The 27,453-nt window shown below is 43.7% G+C and overlaps 1 protein-coding gene across 2 annotated transcripts in view; it reads left to right on the forward strand.

Moving 5' to 3' along the window:
* The first annotated feature begins 17,443 nt into the window (after positions 1–17,443).
* Positions 17,444–27,453, forward strand: part of PCGF6 (polycomb group ring finger 6) — a 101,866-nt gene continuing 91,856 nt past the window's right edge. Inside the window, exon 1 of one of the 2 annotated variants that reach the window (XM_068259400.1) lies at positions 17,444–17,615. In XM_068259400.1, the coding sequence (XP_068115501.1) occupies positions 17,502–17,615 (114 nt within the window). In that variant the 5' untranslated portion in view covers positions 17,444–17,501. Of the gene's footprint in view, positions 17,616–17,713; positions 17,773–27,453 lie in introns of those variants that run through there. The other variant, XM_068259401.1, reaches the window with a different exon arrangement.

Consider the following 27,453-nt stretch of genomic DNA (forward strand, 5'->3'; position numbering starts at 1 on the left):
TTTAATGTTAGTCCCCACGAAGGCCCTCGATTTCTTTGTAGTCCCGCCGAAGAGCCTTGCTTTCTCTTTAGTCCCTTAAAAGGCTCACTTTAACTTTAGTCCCCCCAAAGGGCCTTGCTTTCTTTATAGTACCCCCGAGGGGCCTCGCTTTCTTTGTAGTCCCACCAAAGGGCCTCACTTTCTATGTAGTCCCAACGAAGGGCCTCACTTTCTTTGTAGTCCCCACAAAGGGCCTTGCTTTCTCTTTAGTCCTATGAAAGGCTCGCTTTAACTTTAGTCCCCCCCGAAGGGCCTTGATTTCTTTGTAGTCCCTCTGAAGGGCCTCGCTTATTTTTTATAGTCTTGAAGGGCCTCACTTTCTTTGTATTCCTCTTGAAGGGCCACGCTTTCTTTGTAGTCCCCACTTTCACTTTAGTCCCTAGGAAGTGCCTTGCTTTCTCTTTAGTCCCATGAAGGACCTCACTTTCTTTTAGTCCCCACAAAGGGCCCCGATTTCTCTGTAGTCTCAGCTAAGGGCCTCACTTTCTATTTAGTCCCCATGAAGGGCCTTGCTTTATCTTTAGTCCCACCAAAGGGCTTCACTTTCTCTTTAGTGTTGGCAAAGGGCTTTGCTTTCATCTGCATGAGCTTCCTGACTACCTGATTGTGAATATAGGCCCTGCTGCCTGCCTCCTGCATCTGTGCAAACCTGGTGGCAGCTAGTTTTCTCTCTACCCCAGCATGCATTTCCCAACTACCAGATTATGAATATGGGTCCTGCTGCCTGCCTCCTGCATCTGCGCAAACCTGGGGGCAGCTAGTCTTCTCTCCTCCTCAGCATGCTATTCCCAACCACATGATTGTGAATATTGGCCCTACTGCCTGACTTCTGCATCTGCATAAATCCATCGGCAGGTAGTCTTCTTCTAGACCTCCAGTACCACCAGACCAGTAGTCCCATGGATTTTATTTCCAAATTTGTGTAGTGATAAAGGCTTCAGGCAAATACTAAGATAATTAGATTTAAGATGTGAAGTATATACACTGTTCTTCTGAGCAAGGATATAAAACTCCTCATCGCAGCCCCCAAGATCACAGGGGAGGGGGGGGGGAAGCTTAGTCAGTGTTGGAATTATTATCAAGAGAAGCTCTTATCAAGAGAATTATCTGCAGTACTCTCACTCACTTTATGCACTACAGTCACTCACTGTAATGTAATTATGAGAAAGCAGCTTCTGCTGGGGGGCGGCTGGCAGGGTTGGTGGGTCTGGGTTTCTACCTTTTCTTCTCCACCAGGGTGACAATCCGTGCTCCCTTGGCTGCAACCTCCCTTTAACAGATCCACAGCTCAGCGTATCAGTAGTGCTAGGGGCTTACCTCTTCCAGTGTTGCTTCCCTTATGCATTCCTGCTGCAGCCACTAGTTCTTTTCTATCTCTGTCTTGGTCTTCTGCACATTTCATCAAGTCTTTCAACTTTTAGGGAAATGTGGACAAAGAGGAAGGCAGAGGTGAACTAGTAGCTAAAGCAGGAGTGCATCAGGGACCTAACGCTGGAAGAGGTGAGCTTCAGAACTGCTACGCTGAACTGTGGGTATGTTCAAGGGAGGCAGCAGTAATGGAAGCACGGAAAAGGGGCCCTCGTGGAGGATGGAAAGAAGTCTGAACCCCCCACCTTGTTACAGATCTGATGTTCGATTGTCATGGGGGGAAGGGGAAGTAATAATATAAGAAGGGGGTCACATGATCTGTAGTTATGCTCTTTCTGTTAAAGCTTACTACTGAGACCCTGAGGGACAACTCTTGAAGAATAAGGAATGACAAGGTAATATCTACACACTTATCCAACAGAAAGTCTATGTCCAGGAAAATATATTAAAGTTCCAGAAGAGAAGCAGGAAAACGGGGCGCCGGCGGCTAGTGGACGAAAAGGGAGCCGCCATAGACTCTAATGCAATTATCGTTAAAGGACTTACGAGCCCAAAATGTCTAAAAAAGCAAAGTACCTGTAAGCTGTTTAAATGCACGGAGGACGCCGTCCGCGCCCTCCGTGCAGTTCCACCGGGTCCCCTTCCTGAGATCGCCGTCCGCGCCGACCCCGACCCCCCAGGCCGGGTCGGGCTCTCGTGCCGCTCTCAATATGGCCGCTTCCATTGGCCGCGGCTGCGCAGTCCGCCTGGCCGCGAGTGCGGCTGCGCAGCTCTACGGCCAACCCCCCGAACCACGCACTGTAGCGTGGATCGGAGGGGTTGGCCGTAGAGCTGCGCAGCCGCACTCGCGGCCAGGCGGACTGCGCAGCCGCGGCCAATGGAAGCGGCCATATTGAGAGCGGCACGAGAGCCCGACCCGGCCTGGGGGGTCGGGGTCGGCGCGGGGGGCGATCTCAGGAAGGGGACCCGGCGGAACTGCACGGAGGGCGCGGACGGCGTCCTCCGTGCATTTAAACAGCTTACAGGTACTTTGCTTTTTTAGACATTTTGGGCTCGTAAGTCCTTTAATATGGCGAAAAAGCAGAAAAAAGGGTACCTGCTAAATATCGTTAACGTTTTTGAAGTATGTTATCATTTTAGAAGCTTGCAACGTTATCGTTTTTGTCATAGTATTTTGTTTGTATGTACAAATTTTACGTCATCAAAGATATTATTATTTCTATGTGCAAAGGGGTGTTTCTGCAGGGGGAGTGGTTAGGGTTAGGCTGTATTGTTGGATTACATTATGATTTTTCACGTTAATATATTTTCATTATCAACTCCCATCTGTTTTAAAAAAACTATTTATCGTTAACCAATTTCGTTCGATGTTTATCGTTCTTGAGCCATTTCTTTATCCAGCTGGGAACTTTTTTCCTGGCGCCCTTTTTTCATGCACGCTTCTAGAAGACCGTTCAGGGATGGAAAGAAAGACCAAGCATTCCTGTCCTTGAAAATTCCTTACCTACAATTTTTGAATTCATACAGGCAGGCAAGGATAAGAATCAAGTGGAGGCTACATGAAGGTCAAGGTGGCAGTGCTCTTGGTTATCCTTGATTCAAACCTTTTTAACAATCCTATTGTAAGGTTATTTTTTCCCACAATCCTTCAGGGCAAGGTGAGACGTTGCCCCACCCAAACGCAGGAACAAGCAGCACTTCCCCTATAAAACAATCACATGGTTAGTCCACCCTGAGTGCTGTTTGTTCCTGCGTCCAGGCAGGTCAGCATCTCCCCTGGGAGTTGGATCTGTGTGCTGGGCTGCAGGTTTGAATTCCCGTGGGTGGCTGAGACTGTGGAACTGAGGCAGTCTAGCCTACTACCCCATGCTGGATACTATGTGGGTAGCCTACCTTTCTCTCCCAGGCTGATGGGGAGCAAGTGTGGAGGGCGCCATTTTCCCGGACTGTCTGTAACGGAGGCGGCAGGAGGAGAAGACTGCAGTGGCAGAATGGGCTGTTGGTGGCCATCAGGTACGCCGTGCTGACCGTTGGCTGGTGTGGTAAGCGTGCAGCCGCGTCGGCGGCTGGTCCAGGCGGCCAATGGTTCGCATGGGACTTCCGGTATGCGTAACTTCCGGCGGGTATGCCGGAAGACGCTCTTTATGCCAGCGTCTCTATGGTTCTTCGGTCCCCGCCACGTGTGACGTCATAGACAGGAAGTATAAGGGAGGAAGCGCGGGCTGAGCAGGTGCTTTCATTGAGACGGCGTTTTGTGTTGGACATAACCATGTCAACTTCTGACAAAACGGACAGCACCTCAGCCGCCCAGAAGGTGAGATGGTGGGGTCATTCTCTTTCTGTGGCTGTATATATCTTATGATTAAAGGTAGATTTGTTCAGTATGCGCATATGGAGGAATAGGCTATATACTTAGCAATTGTTAAGAAAAGGGTTCTTAAAGTTACAGGTGGTTCATTATTTTGCCATTTGATTTTGTTTCATTCTAGGCAAAATCTGGAGAGTCGTCAGAAAGGCCAAAGCCTCCTACTTACAAAAGATGTCCTGTTTGTAATATAAAAATTCCATTGCCATATGCTAAAACTTTGTGCCAATTATGTATGGAAAAAGTGTTGGGGGAACACGTTGCAGGCTTTTAGAGAGGAAATCAATGCTTCTTTAGCTTCCTTCAAATCCTCCATTGCAGAGGCAGGTACATCATCTGCTCAAGTTGTTTCTGAGCCTGCTTTACCCGATAAAGATGGTCAGGAACCAATTGAGGCTGAAAATAGTTCAGAAGAATCTGAATCCAGAGAATTGGAGACAGAGACTTCTTCAAGGTTTAAATTCCGCATTGAAGATACTGAGACACTAATCTCACCAATCTATGAAACGTTAGAATTAAATAAAGACGTAGTTTCAAACTTGTCATTACATGATCAACTTTATAAAGGTATGGAAGAAAAAGAAGGCCTTGTTTTTCCTGTACATAAAGCTATTAAACAAACAATTGTGAAAGAATGGAATGAGCCTGAAAAGAGGCTTTTGTTGTCTAAAGCCATTAAAAGGAGATTTCCCTTTTCGGCTGAAGATACAGTTCTCTGGGACAAATGTCCAAAATTAGATACGCCCTTTTCTCAGGTAACCAAACAGGGGGATTTGGCTTTTGAGGATCTGGGAGATCTAAAGGATCCAATTGATAAAAAGATTGATGCTTATCTTAAAAGATCGTGGGAGGCCAGTGCGGCTACATTTAGGCCGGCTGTGGCTGCTACTTGTGTATCCAGAACGTTGGAGCTCTGGATAAATCAGTTAAAAGCTAGTATTTTAGCAGGTGCTCCTATGGAACAATTGTTGAATTCCATTACTATACTTACAAAAGCGGCTGCATATTTGGCAGATGCGTCAGCAGAGATTGTCAGGTTCACTGCAAGAACGACAGCTCTGGTTAATGTAGGCCGCAGAGCCTTATGGTTGAAAACATGGGACGGAAACTTAACGTCAAAGAACAGACTTTGTGGAGTTCCATTCTCAGGAGATTTACTGTTCGGTCCAGAGTTAGATTTGGCTCTGGAAAGAACAGCTAATAAGAAGAAGGTTTTTCCGAAAAAACAAAAACTGACTCCTAAAAAGAGGTTTTTTCGGAAGCCAGCAAATGAGCAAAAGGAATCTTTTAAAGATCAAAGAAGAGGCAAAAGATGGACCTTGGATAGGTCTGCGAGAGGGGGATTTAAATCCAAAAACCCTTAAACACAGCCTAAATCACAATGACTCATTCCAGGCGGTGGGAGGAAGATTAAGGTACTTCAATCTAAAATGGTCTCTGATGTCAGGAAGTCCATTTATACGACAACTGATAAGATTCGGTTATCGAATAGAGTTTGGTCATCCTCCGCCGTCAAAATTTGTAATCACAAAGTCTCCAAAAGAGCCAGATCTGGTTCCAGAGATTCTCAAGATTTTAGAAAATATGTTAAGTCAGAAAGTGATAAGAAGGGTTCCGAAAGTGGAACAAAAGGAGGGGTTTAACTCCACAATTTTTGTTGTAAAAAAACCGTCAGGCAAATACAGACTGATCCTAAATCTAAAAAAGTTAAATCCGTTCATGAAAAAGAAAAGATTCAGAATGGAATCAATTTTTTCCGTGAGAGATCTTTTATTTCCAGGGGCCTTTATGGCGTCACTAGATCTCAGAGACGCATATTGGCATATTCCAATCCACAGGCAATCCCAAAAGTTTCTGAGATTTGCCGTAAAAGTAAACGGAATTGTAAACCATTACCAATTCGTTTGCCTCCCGTTTGGAATCACTTCTGCCCCAAGAATTTTTACCAAAGTTCTGGGAGAGGCATTGATTCCTCTAAGACAAAAGTCAATTCAGATCATTCCTTATTTGGACGACTTGTTGATTCTAGGAAGTTCAGTACAGGAACTGGAAAATCATTTAGAGATGGTTTCAGATCATCTCAGATCTCTAGGGTGGATTATAAATTTGGAAAAATCCATGCTAATTCCAAAACAGGAAACAGTGTTTTTGGGAATGAGTATAGATACAAAAAGACAAATGATTTTTTTGCCACCGGAAAAAATAGAAAAATTAATGCTGGCAATACAGTCTTTAATAAAGGATCCAAAGGTGTCACTCAGAGAGATCTCTCGGGTGCTGGGTCTAATGACTTCAACAATTGTGGCAGTGCCGTGGGCATTAGCACATATAAGGCTGTTGCAGAAGTGTCTGTTGGAAAATTGGGATGGACGTCCCCAGACATTAGACTTCAAAATTACGATTCCACAAATGGTTGTATCGTCTGCTATGGTGGTTGGAGGAGTCCAACCTGAGGAAAGGCAGGCTTTGGAAGGAACCAGTGGAAAGGATCCTTACCACGGACGCGAGTGCGTGGGGATGGGGAGCTCATGTAGGGCACCTAGCGGTCCAGGGAAAGTGGACCAAATGGGAATCCCAAAAGTCATCGAATTGGAGAGAGTTAACAGCAGTAAACATGGCTCTGCTACAAGTACAACACGAGGTAGCCAACTGCCATGTGCTGGTCCAATCAGACAATGTGACGACCGTGGCGTTTATAAACAAACAGCGAGGTACAAGATCCCAGTTGTTACAGGAGATGGCAGAACAGATTTTTTCATGGGCAGAAAAGAACATATTGTCCTTGAAAGCGGTACATCTCAAGGGTACCTTGAATGTGGAGGCAGACAAATTGAGTCGCAATCAGTTTCTGGCCTCAGAGTGGTCTCTCAACAAGGAGGTGTTTTCAGAGATTGTGGCGAAATGGGGTCTTCCAGACGTAGATCTCTTAGCCACGGAAGAAAATGCGCAGGTTCAGAAGTACTTTTCACTGAACCCGAGAGACAATTGTTTAGCAGTAAATGCATTCAACCAGAACTGGGAGTTTCCACTGCTGTACGCTTTCCCTCCATTTAATTTGATTCCAGCAGTAATCAGCAAGTGGAGAAAGTGCAGAAGGAAATTAATATTGATTGCTCCCTTCTGGCCAAGGAGAAGTTGGTTTGCAACTCTGAAATCATTGGTAGTAGAGGAGCCTTGGATACTCCCAATCAGGTCAGATCTACTGTATCAGGGTCCGCTATGGCATCCTCACCCAGATTATCTGAGTCTAGCAGTGTGGATCCTGAACTAAGGTTACTTAGAGGATTGGGGGTGTCAGACAAAGTGGCTTCTACTTTGATTAGTAGTCGCAAACTGGTGACAAGAAAAATATATATGAAATACTGGAAAACATTTCATTCTTGGCTGGAAAATTCAAAGTTTAATAGCTTGTCAATCCCAGCGGTTCTGGAGTTTCTTCAGGAAGGCTGGGATAAGAGTATCTCAATAAGTACACTGAAAGTACAAGTTGCAGCACTTTCTGCGTTTTCTGGGTTGCCTTTGTCTTTCTCACCTTTAATTATAAGGTTTTTCAAGGCCCTGTCTAGGAAGTCTCCGATCTTTAGACCTTATGTGTCCCCATGGGATCTATCTATTGTGCTCAAAGGTTTATGTAAAGAACCGTTTGAACCTTTAGAACATTGCTCCTTTAGATTGCTCACATTGAAAACGGTGTTTTTAGTGGCAATCACTTCAGCCAGGAGAATTAGCGAAATTCAAGCGTTCTCTGTAAAGAATCCATATTTTCAGGATTTCCAAGACAGAATTGTACTACAAACTGATCCTAAATTTTGCCCAAAGGTTATGTCCAAGTTTCATAGATCTCAGGAAATTGTGCTTCCTACTTTTTGTGTCAATGCAGGTTGTGAGAAAGAGAAAATTTTTCACACTCTGGATGTTAGAAGATGTGTTATGGAATATCTAAAAAAGACATCTGAGATTAGAAAGACAGATTCTTTGTTTACGTTGTTTTCAGGGAAAACAATAGGTCAGAGGGCATCAAAATCCTCTATTGCTAATTGGATAAAGTTGGCTATTGTTGAAGCATATAAGGCAATGCAATTAGAAGCTCCGGCTTCATTCAAAGCTCATTCGACTAGAGCAATGGCGGCATCATGGGCCAATAATACAGGGACTTCACCAGAACAAATCTGCAAGGCAGCCACGTGGTCAAGTTTTTCGACCTTTATTCGACATTACCGAATTGATGCAATTTCAGCTCATGATCAGGCGTTTGGAAGAAAAATTCTCCAAGCGGTTGTCCCACCCTGAGGTTGTATTACTTGTTAATCGTCTCACCTTGCCCTGAAGGATTGTGGGAAAAAATCAGAGTTAGTACCTGCTAACGCTGTTTTGAACAATCCTTCAGGGCAACGATCCCACCCGGGTGTTTATTGTCTATGTCATATAGTAGCACGTATGTGGGTTAGTGGATGTTCACCTGTCGGGTACTTGGGTTAAAAGCACTTAGGGTGGACTAACCATGTGATTGTTTTATAGGGGAAGTGCTGCTTGTTCCTGCGTTTGGGTGGGGCAACGTCTCACCTTGCCCTGAAGGATTGTTCAAAACAGCGTTAGCAGGTACTAACTCTGATTTTTGCAAGCAATAACAAAATTGCTACTGGTAAAGTTCAATGTCTTTCCACTCTGGGACTTATCACCGGTACTGGACTTTCTTTCAAAGCTCCCCTTTAGACCCTTCAGAGAAGATTTCCCTAGGCTTCTTACCATTAACCACTTAAGTACCAGTGGTCTCTGCCCCCTTAAGGACCAGAGACCGCTGGTACAATAACGACGGAATGCCGACGAATCGCCACATATACCCGCCGCGATCCTGGGGACATCCACTCTGCCGCCTCTATGACGGCAGAGCCCTGTGAGCCGGTCAGGAGCTGCTTTCATTGGCTCCTGACCGTGTTTATCAATGTAAACCAATGGGAGTGGCTTACATTGATAGACATGGCCAGGAGCCAATGAAATCGGCTCCTGACCAGCTCACAGGGCTCTTCCATCATAGAGACAGGCAGAGCTAGTGAGCTGTGGCGAGAGACATTGGGATTCAGCCGTGGGATCAGCGATTATCTACGGAAACGGCGGATGTACCCTGCGGCGGTGATTGAAATCTACGCCCTGCCAGCCAGGTAACCAGTGACATGTCTTCTGGCCATAACGTCAACCAGGAGAGTAGGAGACTTAAATTGTACCTGACATGAGTTAAAAAGAAATGTATACATACCTGGGGCTTCCTCCAGCCTGATCGGTCCCTTGCCGTCCTCCTCCGTTGCCTGGTTTCTCCGCTATGGGTCCCAATTATTCCATCAGTCTGCACAGTCCAGCCGTGCATGCTCCCCCGCTGCGCTCCAGTGGCCGGGAGTGTTCTGTGGCATAGTACTGCGCAGACGCAGAACTCTCCCAGCATCAGGGGGCACGTGTGCAGCCAGGGCCGTGGCTGAATTACTGGGACCCATAGCGGAGAATCCAGGCGGCGGAGGAGGACAGTGCCTGAAAGGGGGCTGGAGGAAGCCCCATGTAAATATACATTTCTTCTTTTAACACATCTCAGGTTGCCTTCAATCCTGGTACACACTTTCAATTATACTTGGCCAATCACTGACCAATTTTACCACCTCCATGTAGTATGAGGGTTTATCTACACAATCTTCCCATAGTATTTAATATCTGTTGACCCTCATTCTACATGGAGGTAGTAAAATCGGTCAGTGATTGTCCAATCATAATTGAAAGTGTGTGCCAGGATTTACAGGCACTATACATGAAAGTATACCCGAGGCGACATGTGACATGATAAGATAGACATGTATGTACAGTGTAAGACATATTAATATGGTAAGCAGGATGTTTTATTTGTTTTGCTGCCTGAAAGAGTTAATTTTTAGGCATGGAAATGACAGCTTCTGTCTTGTTGGTGCATTGTCGGCAATATAGTAAACATCACTGATAAGCAAATTATAGCCATACATTTTTCCTTGGCAGAATACAACTTCTGAGAGCAGAGGGAGATATAAAAAAGGTCAATAGGTCATGTATTTTCATTTAGGGACACTTAATAGGCTGCCACTGAGCAGAGAGAACAAAACATTCAATCTATTTTGTAAATATTGAAATATAAAATATAACCATGGGATATCTAAACAGTTATTTTTTAGGAGTAGGAGGATAAATACAATTGTTCATCTCACCATTTTATTTTCAACTCGGGTTCGCTTTAAGGATCTCTTCATATGTATTGTACCAGATAAAAAAAGAATGGATCCTACATACTGTACCTGTATATTTCTAAGGTGAATACTAAGTTTCATTGGACAGAAGAGATTGACTTAAGAAAAATGAAGGCAGGACAGAGAAGTAAATTTCATGTCATAATTTAATGTCAGAAGAACACTTTTATGTCAATAGAATGCAGACGTTCAAATAAGTTGTTAGATCATTTCAGGTCAGAATATTTCTAGATGGGTCAGCTTACTTCGATCACTTACACACTTCTTGTATAATAGATCTACACCTGATTTGGTTACCGCACCCGTCACTAGATCCCTGTCCACATCATAAGCCAAAAGAGCAGGAACCACCTTAGACCAAGTCTGCAGAATGGCTACTTGATTGAATCTGTCAACAGATGTAAAGGATTACAAGATGAATCTCTTCTCAATCTTCAACCAGGACTTGACCTTTGGAAAAAAAGGTGCTCCAAAAGGTTATCCCACCCTAATCTGTTAAAGAGGAGCTGTCAGCCATACTATCTCAGAATAAAAAAAACACATAAGTAAATAAATACTTGCTCTACTTACATAGCATATGTATTGCTCTGTTCACGTTTTTTGATTTTAGTGATTTTTCTACAGTAAAAAAAGAGAAAATCCTTCTTAGGATTTCCCATTATAACTGTGGCTATTTTGAAGCCAATCCTGATGTCATTTCCTCCCTTACTCTCCTCTCCCTGATGTATGTATGCATTGCCCGCCCTTCACTTTAGAAAGTGCATTGTCTCAGCATGAGAAATATTGGCCAATCAGAGAGCAACAGAGGTGTGGGAGGGGAAAACAGGAGGGAAAGAGGCTTCAGCCAATCAGGCTGCATTAGTTAAAGGGAAGGTTCAGGGACTAGCTAAAAAAAATAAAAATCCATTTCCACTTACCTGGGGCTTCCTCCAGCCCGTGGCAGGCAGGAGGTGCCCTCGGCGCCGCTCCGCAGGCTCCCGGTGGTCTCCGGTGGCCGACCCGACCTGGCCAGGCCGGCGGCCAGGTCGGGCCTCTTCTGTGCTCCATGGTGCGTTCCACGTCGGCGCGCTGACGTCATCGGACGTCCTCCGGGTTGTACTGCGCAGGCTCAGAACTACTGAGCCTGCGCAGTACAGCCCGGAGGACGTCTGATGACGTCAGCGCGCCGGCGTGGAACGCACCATGGAGCGCAGAAGAGGCCCGACCTGGCCGCCGGCCTGGCCAGGTCGGGTCGGCCACCAGAGACCACCGGGAGCCTGCGGAGCGGCGCCGAGGGCACCTCCTGCCTGCCACGGGCTGGAGGAAGCCCCAGGTAAGTGGAAATGGATTTTTATTTTTTTTAGCTAGTCCCTGAACCTTCCCTTTAAAGGACAACTGAAGTGAGAAATATATGGACGCTGCCATATTTATTTTCTTTTATACAATACCAGTTGCCTGGCAGTCCTGCTGGTCTATTAGGATACAGTAGTGTCTGAATAATGCCAGAAACAAGCATGGAGCTCTGAACTGTCACTTTAGCGATCACCTATGTTCACTACGGGCGGCAGGCTCTGAAGGTGTATATGCTGTAAGGATCTGTACATGCAGATTCTTATCAAGACAATGCAAGAGCAAGGAATCAATACTGAGGTCTGCACAGGTTGGATTTGAAGGTGAATAAACGTGTTTATTTACAGACGTGCAAATTAACATATATATATATATATATATATATATATATATATACATACACATACAAACAATTTGCATGCAATCGTACAATATGACCACTGTGCCCCGATATAACCCTGACTCCCTAAATAATATTTACAATGAATATGCAAAGATAAGGGTCACACAATATATACACAATAGCAGCACACAGGAACCCGGATAGCCGGATCACACAAAATATATACAATAGCAGCGCACAGGAACCCAGATCACACAATATATACAATAATACAATATATACAGACACGTATCAGCAGAATCAGCACACAGGAGAATTGTCACACAGGCCAGGATCAATGATCAGAATATCAGAAGTATACAGACAGTGGGCAAGAGAATAGTCAGACAAAGCAAGAGGTCAATAACGGGAGATCAATACAAATACAGGAGGCAAGGAGCTAGGAGCAAAGACGGGTGACCAGAGCACAAGGCCTAAAGCACAAAATGATCTAGCAATGTTCTTCTGCTAGAGGCAGCCTTAAAGAGACACTGAAGCGAAAAAAATATATATGATATAATGAATTGGTGGTGTACTATGAATAATTACTAGAAGATTAGCAGCAAAGAAAATATTCTCATTTTTATTTTCAGGTATATAGTGTTTTTTCTAACATTGCATCACTCTATAATATGTGCAGATTACACAACACTCAGCATTCAAAATGATTCTTTCAGAGCAGTCTGTGAAGTAATGACCTCTCCTCTGGCAGAGGAAAAGTAAACAGTTCAATTACTGTTGAGATAATAAAAGTCAGATAACAGCCCTCTCCACGACTAAGTTAGTCGGAGAGCTTAATAGCTTTTTTGCATAGAGATAACAACTGGAGTTTCTCAACTCTTCCTGTACTGGAAACAATTAGACTGATGTATCTGATCTTAATGTTTTTTTCTTAGCTGTACTACACATACAAATCATAATATCATCATTTTTTTTCGCTTCAGTGTCTCTTTAAATACTGCACAATGGTCAGGTGACTGTTCACAGAGTTCAAAAGATGAGGTGAGACCTCTGCTGGTGGAGGGTGGAAGTTCATGTAAAGTCCGTAGTGTGACACCAGCAGGAATTCAAACAGCAAGCAGCATGACATATGCATCCTTAAGCTAGCTACAGGTGACACAAAGGGTTGTGCTAGGTAGGGCTAACAATTCACTACAGGAAAAATAAAACAGTTATTTACACTGTGGAGCAGGAAGCACACTGTTGCGACCCTTTTGTTACTTAAAGGGAAATGCACCATTGCTTATAAAATAAGTCAGTTGGCCACTTAAAGGACTACTATTGCGAACAATTGTAAAATTTAAAATACATGTAAATAAATACAAATAAGAAGTGTGTTTCTTCCAGAGTAAAATGAGCTATAAATTACCTTTCTCCTATGTTGTCTTCACTTATAGTTAGAAATCTTACAGAACTGACAGGTTTTTGACTTCCATCTCTTCAGGGGGGATTCTCAGTATTTCATTTATTCCTTACAAAAGCACTGCCTGGAAAGGATCTATACAAAGATGTAGGCCACTCCCTTACCTGTTTGCACACTATTCTGGCAGTTTGACTGAGGAACTGCCATTCACTAAGTACTGTATTTTTTGAACTATAAGACTCACTTTTTCTCCCCCAATAGTGGGGAAAAAAAGTCACTGCGTCTTATAATCCAAATGCAGGGAGTTCCTGACTTGTGAACGCCTGCCAATATGAACTTCCAACCCGCTGCAATGTTGGGGACTCCCTGTACTGTGCCTATGCAGTGGAGGACACGGGGTCACACGGAGGACACAAAGTGGCATAAAGGAAGACGCAAGGAAGACAGAGGCGGACACATGGGGGACAGAGGAGGACATGGGGACACAACAGGTTTTTGTTTGGTTTTTGTCCTCTAAACCTTGGTGTTATGGTCATCATCTTATAGTCCAAAAAATACGGTAGTTTTGAAAATAAAGAAAACCCTGAGAATCCCCATGAAGAGATGGGCTTGTCTAAAAACAGTCAGTTCTGTCAGATTTTTACTACCTATTGTAAATGACAGCAACATAGGAGAAAAGTAATTGTTGGCACATTTTACTCTGTGAAAAAAATGTACTTTTTATTTATGTGTTTTCATGTATTTAAAAAAAAAAATTCGCGAAAGTGGTCCTTTAAGAAACTTTTTATTTTTTTCCATTCGTCTATTAACATACCATGTACATTTCTATTGCTATTGTATTTTGATGAAAAATCATGCACAGAAAACAATAATTAATTAAAACGTGATCAAAGATTGCCCAAAAAAACAAACAAAACAACCCCCCGTGATTTCTATACAGTAGAATCTCTTTATAGTAAACTCTGATATAGTAAACCTCTAGCTATAGTAAACTCAGTCCCCAGGTCCCAGCAAGTATAAATATTTAATGTATGACAATTCTGTTAAAGTAAACTTCTGATATAGTAAACTACTTTTCCTGGTCCCTTGGAGTTTACTATAAAGGGATTCTACTGTAGCAGTTATTCACATTTTGGGTATATTCGGGAATGCTCAGTTGTAGCTTTCATTCCTACAAGTTTAACCACTTAAATTGGACCCAAATTAAAAATACAAGATTTCAGAAATAAAATCTATTTTCTAAATTATAATAATAAATAGCAGCCTTTTTTCAGCTGCATGATGACAAATATAAAATATTTTACATTTATTGGAGGAACCCCTCCCTTCCTTTTAAATTGCCAGGATTTTTCCGGCAAACTGGTGTAGTAGATGGTGTCTGGCAATGGAGGAATTGCTAATGGCTGCCCCCAGTATAACCCTAGCTATGAAAAGAGAAGGGTGAAAAGCATGCACTGAAATGATCATAGGTTTGAAGGAGTGTTTATTTATCTTTGTATGTGTCAGAGTAGTGCAACTAAATACTTTTAATTAAAAAAAAAATGTTTGGTTTGGGTCCGCTTTAAGAATTTCTGCATCCCTTCCCTCCAATCAGCGGGTTGGAGCGGTTCCAGTCTGTTAGTTGGTAGTCCACAAAGTACCATAGTATGTTACAATAGTTCAGATGAGGTATTATAAGAGCATGTATTAACATTTTAGTTGTGTCCTGAGTGAGAAAAGGTTGGTTACAAGATATGTTTTTGAGTTGGAGATGCAGGAGAGTTAATGTGAGGAATATGAGAGTGAATGAGAATGAATGTGAGGAATAAAAAAGAAAGGAGTCAAATATTACCCGTAAGCACTGTGGTTTGGGAACTGAAATTAGTAAGTTATTAACATTTGTTATATCAGAAAGAGAAGTGGACAAAGACGGTGGAAAAATGATTTGTTCTGTCTTACTCATATTACGTTTTAAAGGATACCCAAGGTGACATGATGAGATAGACATGGGTATGTACAGTGCCAAGCACACTAATACCTATGCTGTGTTCCTTTTTTTATTTCTCTATCTGAAAGAGTTAAATATCAGATATATAAGTGGCTGACTCATTCCTGACTCTGACAGGAAGTGACTACAGTGTGACCCTCACTGATAAGAAATTCCAACTATAAAACACTTTCCTAGCAGAAAATGGCTCCTGAGAGCAGGGAAGAGATAAAACGTTTCAATTGTTCATAAATGTTATCTCTGGCATACTTCAATCAATGTGTCATTGAGCAAAAACAATAAAACAGTTAAAACTTAAAAAGTAGATTTAAACATCAAATAAAATTTTGGAATATCTTAAAAATTCATTTTTAGTAAAAGGAAGATACATACAATCGTTTATTTAATTAGTTTATTTTCGCCTCAGGTGTCCATTAACTTTCTTAGCGGTAACTCCGAGTCAGGCGCAGGACGGAAATCCGCAGCTCAAAGCAGTAATCCCGTGCCTGAGTGAGTTATATGCAGGAGCTGCTGCAGATCTCTCTGTGGTAGGTTTTTTTCTTGTTTTTAGGGTCTAAAAGCTTGTGAAAAATTGCACGGCTTTTAGGCCCTAAATCTGAAAATAATAATAATGCCAGGGAGGTTAAGAAGTAAGTGGTCATGAAAGAGGATATAGCAGACAAGCAGTCAGGATCACTTGTGAGGAGAGATTTAAGGTCTGGGGATGAGATGTACAGTTGTGTATCAATTCACATATAAGTGGTATTGAAACTCAAATGAGTTAAGTTGCCAAAACTGTGCATGTAGATGGAAAAGAGGAGGAAGGCAAGAACAGAACCTTGAGGTACCCCCACAGATAAAGGATGTGGAGATGAGATCTGAGTAAGAGACTGTGAAAGACCTTCCAGAGAGATAGGAAGATAACCAGGAGAGAGCAAGGCCTATAGATGAAAGTATTTGTAGAAGTAAGGTATGGTCGACAGTATCAAACGCTGATGACAGATCGAGAAAAAGGAGTATGGAATAGCCTTTGGATTAAGCAATAAGATAATCACTGGCCATTTTAGTAAAGGCTGTTTCGGTGGATTGGTTAGAGCGAAAGGCAGACGGGAACTGGTCAAGCACAGAGTTAGATAAATAATGGTTTAGTTTAGCATGCATATGGCATTCAAGTAATTTGGATGCAAATGGGAGAAGTGACACAGGGTGGTAGTTAGTGAGTTCGGAGGGATCTAGAGATTTTTTTTTTTAAGTAGTAGTGTCACAACAGCTTTTTTGGGTGAGGATGGAAAGATGCCAGTGGAGAGGGATAGGTTGATTAGAGATATTTAGTACAGGGATGAAGGATGATAATAGCTACAGATTGAAATGGGAGGGAATAAAATCCAAAAAACACTTAGTAAAATGAGATTTGGAGATTAGAGAGAGAGAATATTCAGTGCATGGAGAAAAAGCGGAGAGAGAGCAGTCAAGAAGTGAGGTGTGGCTAGAATTAGATGGCTACATGGAAAAACCACTTCACTTTATAAGTGAAGTATGTTGAAAATTCTTCAGCTGATAAGCATGAAGAAGGAGTATATATTTCGAAACATACGCAACGAGCAACGTAGTGAGAACAGACACCATACGTGTTTATAAACTAGCATTGATTCCGTTTGTCTCCGTCGCCAGCCCTCTCGGTAGACGTTGAAAAATTGTGCTGGACCAAAACTTGCGTTGTGTTCACAGGAATGGTCTGAATGGGTCAGTTAGAAACGGACTGATGATAATAAATCCTATCGCTTAAAGGACAGGCGTGAGCAAAATAAAAAAAAAAGATCTACTTACCTGGGGCTTCCTCTATCCCCTGACAGCTTATCTGTCCCTCGCCGCAGTTCCGGTGCCCCGGGAACCCCTCCATTGCAGATGCCGACCTCACTAGGTTGGCATCTTCTGTGCCTGCACAAGCGCATGGCGGCACCATTCACGCTCCTGGGCCTGGAGTGTTCTGCACAGGTTCTGTCCTTTAACCATAAGACCTGTTTGCATCCATTCCGATCCAATCCATTCTTTTGGAACAACTTTACTGTCAGTGTGAAAGGAGCCTAAAACAATCATATTATAATAAACTGACTAAAATTTGATTAACATAAAAGTATGAAGTGAAATCGTCCTAATCCAGTTAGAACATTCAGAGCTCAGTTCACATGCATCCCAACTGTTGCTCACTTCCCCTCGCAGAACCACAAATCCCGGCATCCTCGAACAGCAAGAGACATGCAGGGCAGGTCGGGACTTGCAGTTGCCTATAGCCTTTCAGCCTCCAGCCTACACTGTAATCCATCTGTCTATGGACCGCAGTTCCCGGCATGCTTTGCGCCGCGCATACGCAGATCTTTGCCGAAAAGAAAGTCCCGCGCTGCCTGCGTGCCTGCCCGGTGCCCAGCAGCGGGATGGAAGTGAAGTTCGGTGGCATGGTGAAGTGCGAGGAGGAGGAAGTTGCGGTCACAGCGCCAGGCTTCCTCTGTCCTCGGATTCCAGGGGAGCACCGTGTGGCGGGGGACGAGGTGAGAGCGGCTGGCACGTGTCTGTGCTTCGGGTTGACTACAGTGTTCGGCTCAAGTCACGTGATGTCTCCTTACCTACGCTGTCTAGTTGTTATAGGAAGAAGCGTATCTAATGGAGCAACGCAGCTCCCAAGTGTCCTACCTGAGAGCGCTCTGTGTGTGTTTCACTGTTATTTCTTGTCCACTCAAAGTACATCTGACACTTTTCTGGGAACCAGATAAAGCCCAAGTGCATGATTTATTTATTTTTTATTTTTTTTGATCACGTGGAAAGGGTTATTATAACATCTCGCTGTTTTATTTGTTAGTGTGCATGCAATTTTGGAATGTTCTTCTCTGACTAGAAATTTTTGGTTTGAGTTTGGCTGTCATGTAGTTGAACATTGGCTTGCAGGTGGTTCATTTTGGTTTGGCCTTTATGCACTCAAAATACCTGACAAATCAACGCAAGGTTAGGATCTGTTGTGTTGTCATTAGAGGTGCTCACTAACGCTACAATCTTCAGTGAAGAATCACCAAGCAATCAAATTTGACAGAAAATAAACCTTGTTGTTATCTCAAATTGACTGTCAACAATTCTAATGGTGATCGTTCGACAACAATTTCATCCGTTGAAAAAACGGTCTTTAAAATCGGTTGTGATGGATAGGAAGAACTGATTGGTTCTTTGATGGTGAAATAATCGATGTATTACATTTCTGAACACATCTATCTGATCGCTCAGATAATTCTTCATTGAAAATTGTACTTATTAGTGGACACCTTTAATGTTAGTCACCGATTAGGATGGTAAGAGATGAAATAGCTTTAGTCTACTTGAGGTAAGGGACCGTTCTCCAACACAGATCTCCTATACAACACAAAGCATTGTAATTAGCTGAATATTGTAGGCGTAGTTATTACAACCTGCCCGAAATATAAAATATGTAGAGGGTGCTGTCATTAATGAACCGTTGAAATATAAACCAGTCATGCTAGCAGAATTTCCCTACGAGGTTTCCCGCTGGGTCATCTATCTTAAGTAGACTAGCAACAATAAGAGCTACCATTGGGCACAGAAATAAAAGTACCATCTAATAAGTAATCTTAGTGCTCAGATTTTTTATTTGAGGTAGGACTTCTACAGTTAACAATACTGTCTAGGATTTTGGAACATATCAGAAGTAGCAGCCACCAAACTTCCCTGATGTGTCGGCGAGAGATCTGGCATGCTGGCTTATCTCTGGCAAATGCTGCCCAACAGTCTTGTTCTCCCTCCTTTATTCCTTCCATCCCGTTGTGCACTGATTTTCATTCCACGGACCTTCGTAACAAACGGTGTCGCTAGCCTTAAAGCTAGCAATCGGTCTGTACAGCATTGGCCCCAAACTGTCACGAAATCCCTGCCGGCGCTATGGTGGACGTGTGCACATAGCTTTAGAAGATTGCAGCTTGTAACCTTTTGATCTGGGAAGTAACCAGTGTCCGAGATCCTTACTAGGCATTTGAAAAGTGATTTATTTGACATTATTTGACATTTGCTAATCAAGCAGCTTTACTCACAAGCATTTGAGTGCCTAAACAGATCTAGGAGAATATTTCAGTCTTGCAAGGAGTCTTAAAGGAAACCAGAGAAGGGATAATGAAAAAGATTTTATACATACCTGGGGCTTCCTCCAGCCCCATGCGCTGGATCGCTCCCACGCCGCCGTCCTCCGATGTCTGCAACTACGAGAACCGGCTCCCGTCACTGACGTAATCGGAGCCAGCTACGCCGAAGAAGTGGACCCTCTACGTATCTCTCCAGCGGCTGCAAACAGTGCACTTCACTTACGCTTAGACTGGCTCCGACTGACGGCAGTGCGGGGACCCGGTTCTCGTAGCTGCAGACATCGGAGGATGGCGGCGTGGAAGTGATCCAGGCGCATGGGGCTGGAGGAAGCCCCAGGTATGTAAAAATCTTTTTCATTATCCCGTCTCTGGTTCACTTTAAGGCTAGGCATCAGGAAGGGTTTGCGTTTGAGATAGGAGGTTATGGTTCAGTATCAGGAAGTGGTTAAAGCGGGATTGTCAGCCATAAAATCAAATTCCATTTACACACTGCTCTGTGTTAATTATGCAGTCTACAATCTGACCCTACATTGCAAGAATTCCAATATAATCATAAATGTTTCTGCTGTAATAAAGCTTATCTCAGTGAGCCTAACTCTATTTGGTACGTTTCCGAGGAGAGGGAAGTATGTTATCTCCCCTTCTACATTCCTGCAACTCACAAATTGGCTGAGGGCAGTTCAGTGTGTCACAAGGCTGAGAAGTGAAATAAACCTCACCCCTCTGCAGAAACTGCTGAAAAACAATCCATGCTGTGCTCGCATCTGTTTACAAAGCAAGCTAGATATGACAGTGCAGTTTCTAAGAAGTAAGGGAGGAAATGACACCAGGGTTTGCTTCAGTCAGAGGCAGCAAAGATGAAAAATGCCTGAAACAGTTTTCTCTTTATTTACTAAATAAAATTCACTGACATTAAAAACGTGGACAGTACAATACATATGTTATGTAAGTAGAAAAAAATATTTATGTACTTATATGTGTTTTTAACATCTCATCCTCCAGGAAGGCTGTATACTAGAGAGGAAGTATGCTCCGCCCCCAAAGGAAACACATCACAATCAATCAATTGGCCCCTATATAGCCCTCTTCCCATCCAGCCTCCTCAGTTTAGTTATGTTTCCCACCTGAAGGAGACAACACGTCACGAGGCAGAGTTACCTGTGGGTTTCTGTCTCCACCAATCTTTTTTTCTTTTTCGCCTCTCTTCTTTTGATTCAGCCGGCGGGACTGCGTGTGGAGCTATCCCTGTTCAAGGAGGAAGCGGTAAGCTCTGCGTCCCTGAATGGCGGCATGCTGGGTCTGTGGGCTCTAGCGTGCAGTGCTGGCGGATACCCTGCTCGGAAGCGGCGTCCTGATGGGCTATTGCGCAGGCGCGCTTCCGGACTTGTGATTGGAGCAGGGCGGGCGCAGCAGAGATGGCGTGATTTCCGGTTCCGCTTATAGGCGGACTTCCGTTGGCGTCTCACCGCCATTTGGTTCCCAGCTGCCGGAACGCTCAGAGCGGGTCGGCATGGAGCAGACAGAAGCCTCACCCGCGGCGCACATTGACCAGGCTCAGGCCTCTGATTCTACTGGACAGGTGAGCTGGGTGGACAGACTAAGAGTGACGGGTGAGCATTGCCGCTGTCTGCCCGCACCAAAGCGGTCAATATTATTTTTTTGTGTGGTAATGCTTACTATTAGCCATTCATTGTAGCATGTAGTGGTTGTCAATGAGGCTTATAGCATTGCATATTTTGTTGATGGTCTGTTTCAGGCTCCTCCACCTCCTCCTCCTGAAAAGACAGATAAACCTGCAAAAGCTGTTGACAAGTCCAGGCGCTGCAGGAAGTGTAATGTTAAGTTAGCAGAATCTTGGACTAGATCTCATTGTCAGAAATGTCTAAAGCCTTCTGCCCCTAAAAATGCTGATCCCTCTGTTGTCATGATGAATTTTATGGAATCAATGCGTAAAGAATTTACGTCCCCTTTTCAGACTTTTAGATCAGTTATGACTTCCCCGGTTCAGTGGGGTTTACCTCAGGTTCCACCTGTACCTATGGCCCAGTCTTCACCTGTTGCGGGCCCTGTCTTGCAGCCCCCTCTGGCCCCACCGCCTCCACCAGTAAGGGCCCCTCAGCCGGTCAATATCGTTCAGGATCTTGCGGTATCTTCATCGGCTGACGATTCTCTGGAGGAGGGTGAGGATAGAGGGGTTTCTGGTTCGGAGATTGAGGATGCTCCTAAAAAAACGACCAAATACCTCTTTAATGCTGAAGAAACTGCTGAATTGCTCAAAGCAGTTTATGACGCTGAACAATTGACTGAGCCTGTAATTTCATCTTCCGCTAGAGATGATATTTACTCAGGTTTAGAGGGTTCCGAGGGTAGAACTTTTCCAGTACACCCGGCTATTCGCAAGATGATTATGTCCCAGTGGGAAGATCCTGAAAAAAGACTTTATATTCCTAGATCATTTAAACACAGATTTCCCTTTAAAGAGGATGATATTTCTCCATGGGAAAAATGCCCTAGGCTGGATGCGGCTTTAGCTCAATATTCTAACAATTCAGATTTATCATTTGAGGATTCCGGTATATTAAAGGATCCAATGGATAAAAAAGCAGAGACTTTGCTCAAAAGAGCATGGGAAGCTATTGCCTTTGCATTTAAACCAGCCATTTCTTCCATCTGTATATCCCGTAATTTAAACAAATGGTTGTCAGGCCTGAAGGGGCATCTGGAAGATGGAACCCCTCATGCCACAGTTCTGGAATCCTTTCCAGTTATTCCTTGTTCAGTGGCATACTTGGAATGCAGCTAGACGGGCAATTTGGTTGAACACCTGGGAAGGAGATGTAGGATCCAAGCTAAAATTGTGTTTTATGAAATTTGATGGAGACTTGTTATTTGGTAAAGGGTTAGAGAAGATCTTGGAGAGATCCTCTGGTAAAGGAAAGAAATTTCCTGACAAACGGAAAAAACAGCCCTTTCGGAAAAGTTACCAGGGGAAAAAACCTTTCAACCCTAAAGAGGGCAAGTCTCAGCAACCCAAGAGGAAATGGGTCTACAATTCAACTAGATCTAAGACCCCCTTCCTTTTCAACAAGCCACCTGCCACAAATCCCAGGGAAAACAAGTGACATGGAGCGGGTCGGGGGGAGACTTTTGTCATTTGGCCACATCTGGAAAAATGTTACATCAGATCCCTTCATTCTAGACCTAATACAGACAGGGTACAAAATAGTTCTCCTCTCGTCCTCCATCAAAATTTGTACTAACAGGTCTTCCAAAAGACAAAGAGAAATCGTCAGCATTACTGGAGTCAGTCAAGGTTCTGTTAGACCAAGAGGTAATCATCCAAGTTCCAAGGACCCAATATCGAAGGGGCTTTATTCCAGAGTATTTATGATCAAAAAACCCTCAGGAAAATACAGGATGATTCTGAATCTCAAACAATTGAACCCCTTCATTATGCAGAAAAAGTTCCGCATGGAGACAATTTTCACAGTAAAATCCCTGATCCCAAAGGACGCTTTTATGGCGACCTTGGACTTGCAGGATGCGTACTTGCATGTACCAATCCATCCAGCATATCAGAAGTTTCTAAGATTAGCTGTGAGGGTAGGAGATTCGATTCTGCACTACCAATATCGAGCCCTACCCTTTGGGATCTCATCCGCCCCTCTGATTTTTACCAAAATTATGGCGGAGATAACAGCTTTCCTACGCCTACAAGAGATTCAGATCATACCCTATCTAGACGATCTACTGATCCTTGCAAAATCCATACAGATCCTTTTGAATCACATAGATATTACCATCCATTACCTGTCTCATTTAGGATGGCTGCTCAATTACAAATTGACAAATCCATGCTAGTACCCACACAGAGAGTGAGATTTTTGGGCTTCTGGGTGGATTCAGTGAAGGAAATGTTTTTTCTCCCGGAAGACAAACAAGTACACTTGATTCAAGCAGTGCGAACATTCAGGGAGAAGGAGATTTCTCTAAGAGAAACTCTATCTCTATTGGGTCTCATGACTTCAACTATTCCAGGAATAGTCTGGGCCCAGGTACATACTCGCGCCCTTCAGGAATGGTTTCTGAACACCTGGGACAAGTCCAAGAATTCTCTGGACCAGTGCGATTTGCTTCCACCCAAGTAGTCTCTTCACTCCTTTGGTGGGAGCAAACAGAAAATCTGAGTCGGGTCGACTTTGGAAACCGCCTTCCCCCAAGAGAGTCTATACAGATGCCAGTCTTTGGGGTTGGGGAGCCCATCTAGACCATCTGCAAGTACAGGGTCAATGGACAGCGGAGATTCAGGCAAAATCCTCCAATTTCAGGGAGCTTCTGGCAGTAAAACTGTCGCTAATAGAATTCCTGCCAATACTGATGGGATCTCATGTGACCTTCCTCTCGGACAATATGGTGACAGTAGCTTACATCCAAAAGCAAGGAGGTACAAGAGCAAAATAACTAAGGGATCTCTCTCTGGAGATAATGCAGATTGCAGAAGCCAAACTGCAGACAATCTCATCAGTACATATAAAGGGCTCTCTAAATTCTTTGGCGGATCAGCTAAGTCGGTTTCCCTGTACAGAAGCAGAATGGTCACTAAACGGCGAAGTATTCCAGCAGCTAGTATCTCTTTGGGGTCAGCCAACAGTGGATCTGTTTGCTTCTCCTCAAAATGCAAAAGTAAAGACATTTTTTTCCCTTCACCCATCTTCCCAGCTATCGCAGCTGGATGCACTGGAGGTACCTTGGCCGAAAGGACTCCTTTATGCGTTCCCACCTTTCAATTTGATAGCCAGGGCACTTTGGAAAGTGGAACGGGAGTTGGCTCAAGTGATATTTGTGGCACCACATTGGCCGCGGAGGCCATGGTTTTAGAAAATATTACAACTATCAGTACAGGGGCCTTATCTTCTGCCTCCCAGGATGGATCTTCTATCCCAGGCGGGAGTTTTGCACCCGAACCCTCAGAAGTTTGCCCTAGCGGCTTGGCTCTTGAATGGGAATCTCTGAAGTTAAGAGGTTTTGCAAACCAGGTCATTACCACTATGGTCAACTGCCGTAAGTTGACCACAAGAAAAATTTACTGTAAGATTTGGAAAGTTTTTTTCTTCCCGTAAAAAAAGGAAGGGTCTTAAAGAATCTACTTTACCTACTATTTTGGATTTCTTACAAGATGGTGTGGATATAGGTCTGGCCACGAGTTCATTACGAGTCCAGGTTGCGGCTATTTCCCTTTTTCTTAATTTTAAGCTGTCTAAAGAACAAGCTGTTATTGATTTTCTTAAAGCAGTGTCCAGGTCTAGGCCGGTTCCCTCTAAGTTAGTTCCCCCCTGGGACTTGAGTTTAGTCTTGAATTACCTTACAAGCTCTCCCTTTGAACCCTTATATATGGATAAATGTTCCTTAAAATGGCTTACATTAAAAACGGCCTTCTTGGTCGCAATCACGTCAGCGCGTGATGGGATATTCAAGCAATGTCAATTAAGGATCCCTACATGACTATCTTCCCGGACAGAATAGTTTTCAGGACAGACCCTACCTATCTTCCAAAGGTTGCCACAGTCTTTCACGGGTCTCAAGATATTGTCATTCCCTCCTTTTGCGACCCTCCAGCCAACCAAAAGGAAGAAAAACTTAATACGCTAGATGTTAGAACAATTATTCTGAAATATTTAGAAGTAACAAAGGATTTTAGAAGATATAATCACTTATTCGTGGGTTTTGCTGGATCCAGAAAGGGTCTGCAAGTATCCAAGAATACGGTAGCCAGATGGCTAAGGGAAATTATTAGTTCAGCTTACAGTAGTGCAGGCAGGTCTGTCCCAGATAAGGTCAGTGCACATTCGACTAGATCCCTTTCCACTTCCTGGGCAGAAAGGTCAGGAGCTTCATTAGAACAGATTTGCAAAGCAGCGACCTGGTCTAGTCATCAGACTTTTGTAAAGCACTACAGAGTGGACCTGCTATCAAGCCAGGACCTATCCTTTGGCTGAAAGGTGTTACAGAACATCATCCCTCCCTAAGGTATTAATTTAAACTTCTCGTTGGTCTCTCTAGTATACAGCCTTCCTGGAGGATGAGATGTTAAACATTTGTTAGTACTTACCGGTAGCGGTATTTCAACGAATCCTCCAGGAAGGCTACCTTAGTTCCCTCCCTATTTTGGGAGAAGATGTTATTAATTATGTCTTGTTCCTTCTGGTCCTTCTAGAATCTAGGGGTTACTCTATCAAAACTGAGGAGGCTGGATGGGAAGAGGGCTATATAGGGGCCAATTGATTGATTGTGATGTGTTTCCTTTGGGGGCGGAGCATACTTCCTCTCTAGTATACAGCCTTCCTGGAGGATTCGTTGAAATACCGCTACCGGTAAGTACTAACAAAGGTTTTTTTCCCCCCTGGAATAGTATGGCTATCCCTGCTGCTTTAGGATGAAGTGGGTCAGATGAAAATGTTATCGTAAATTAGTAATCATGTTTTACCAGCAATCAAGGTTATTGCTCCCAGACTACCAGTGCCAAAATTGCATGCACCCATTTTCCCAACCTCCTGTCTTGATAAGAAATTGGTAAGGATAAGCATTAAAGTACCCCTGAAATGGGGGTGAATTAAACGAAGCCCATAGTGAGCTACATAACCAACTTTTGCGTGTCAAGATTATGCCCGATGTCTTCGGGGGCCCTCCTGTTCCCCGTCCTCTAAGATTTGACTGGGTCCCTCTGTCAAATACTTTTCCGGAAGTTCTCCAAAGCACCAAATTGAGAACTTTACAGATAGGAGTTACAAAACAAGTACTTTATTTTACTGCGCATATGCAATTCAAAACTCACACATGTGCGGTTCAGAATAGTTCTGCGCTGCTTGGATGAACTTCTGGGAGGCTGGGTACATAAGAGAATCGAGCACAGGAGGAACCCTGAGGACAACAAGTCTCATAGGGCTATTTAGATTTCGGAGTGAATGATTAATCTTTGTTATCCCTCCACCTACTTAAAGTGAACCCGAGGTATGAGATTGCAAATGCAGTTAACAAACCAGCCCAACTGTTCCGCACAGTGGAAAAACTCTGCAACCCAGCATGTCAAAAACTTAATATCGAGTCTTCAAAGGACCTCTGTGACCAATTTGCCCATTTCTTCACAGACAAAGTCTCCGCTATAAGGTCCGCCATCCAACTTACAGCATCTGAGCCTAATATAGCGCCGAAGACCATTAGCAGAGACAACGTAACACCTTGGTCAAACTTCAAAGAAATTGATGAAGAAGTCACATCAAGCATCCTCCTTCATGTCCGCCTAACTACCTGTGACCTGGATCCTGGCCCAACACAGTTCATGTTGAACTGCCCCGACCTGTTCGTACCGGTATTCCTCAAAATTGTTAACTGTTCCTTACAATCAGGAATATTTCCTGCTTTTACTGAAGGAAGCAATCATCAGGCCTCTCCTCAAAAAACCCTCCCTGGACCCAGATGCAATGACCAGCTACAGACCTGTCTCTAACCTCCCCTTTCTGGGCAAGCTAATTGGAAAAGCTGTATACCTCCAGCTAGAAGCCAGAATCCTACAAAATAACAGTTATGACCCATTCCAGTCTGGCTTCAGGAAACACCACAGCACTGAAACTGCCCTCATCCAAATATGCAACCACCTGCTCATGGCAAGAGACAGAGGAGAGTGCTCGATCCTCATACTGCTAGACCTTTCTGCAGCCTTTGACACAGTTGACCATGACATCTTGATAAACAGGCTACAGGAATACTGCGGCATTGATGGCATAGTACTTCAGTGGTTCCAATCCTTCTTGAGTGGCAGAACCCACAAAGTGTCTATGGGGCCCTTCCTGTCCACCCCTGTAACACTTAAGTATGGGGTGCCCCAGGGCTCAATCCTCTCTCCCCTGCTTTTCACGATTTACATGCTACCGTTGGGAAAACCAATCCAAAAACATGGCCTGACATACCACTGCTATGCAGACGACACCCAACTATATCTTTCCTTCAAGCCTGGTGTGACAGACCCAACTCTAACTATAAACGCCTGCTTACGTGAACTACAGCAATGGATGAATGACAACTGGCTGAAACTAAATGCAGACAAAACTGAAGTCCTTCTGATTGGAGGGCAGAGCATGATAACAAAACAACTTAACTTGCAGTCTTCACCACTGGGAATAGGAGGCACGGATCTACGCAACTCTGATCATGTGCGTAGCCTGGGAGTTCTAATTGATGGGGATTTAAACTT

This window comes from Hyperolius riggenbachi, chromosome 10 (assembly GCF_040937935.1).
Source record: "Hyperolius riggenbachi isolate aHypRig1 chromosome 10, aHypRig1.pri, whole genome shotgun sequence".
Taxonomy (NCBI): domain Eukaryota; kingdom Metazoa; phylum Chordata; class Amphibia; order Anura; family Hyperoliidae; genus Hyperolius; species Hyperolius riggenbachi.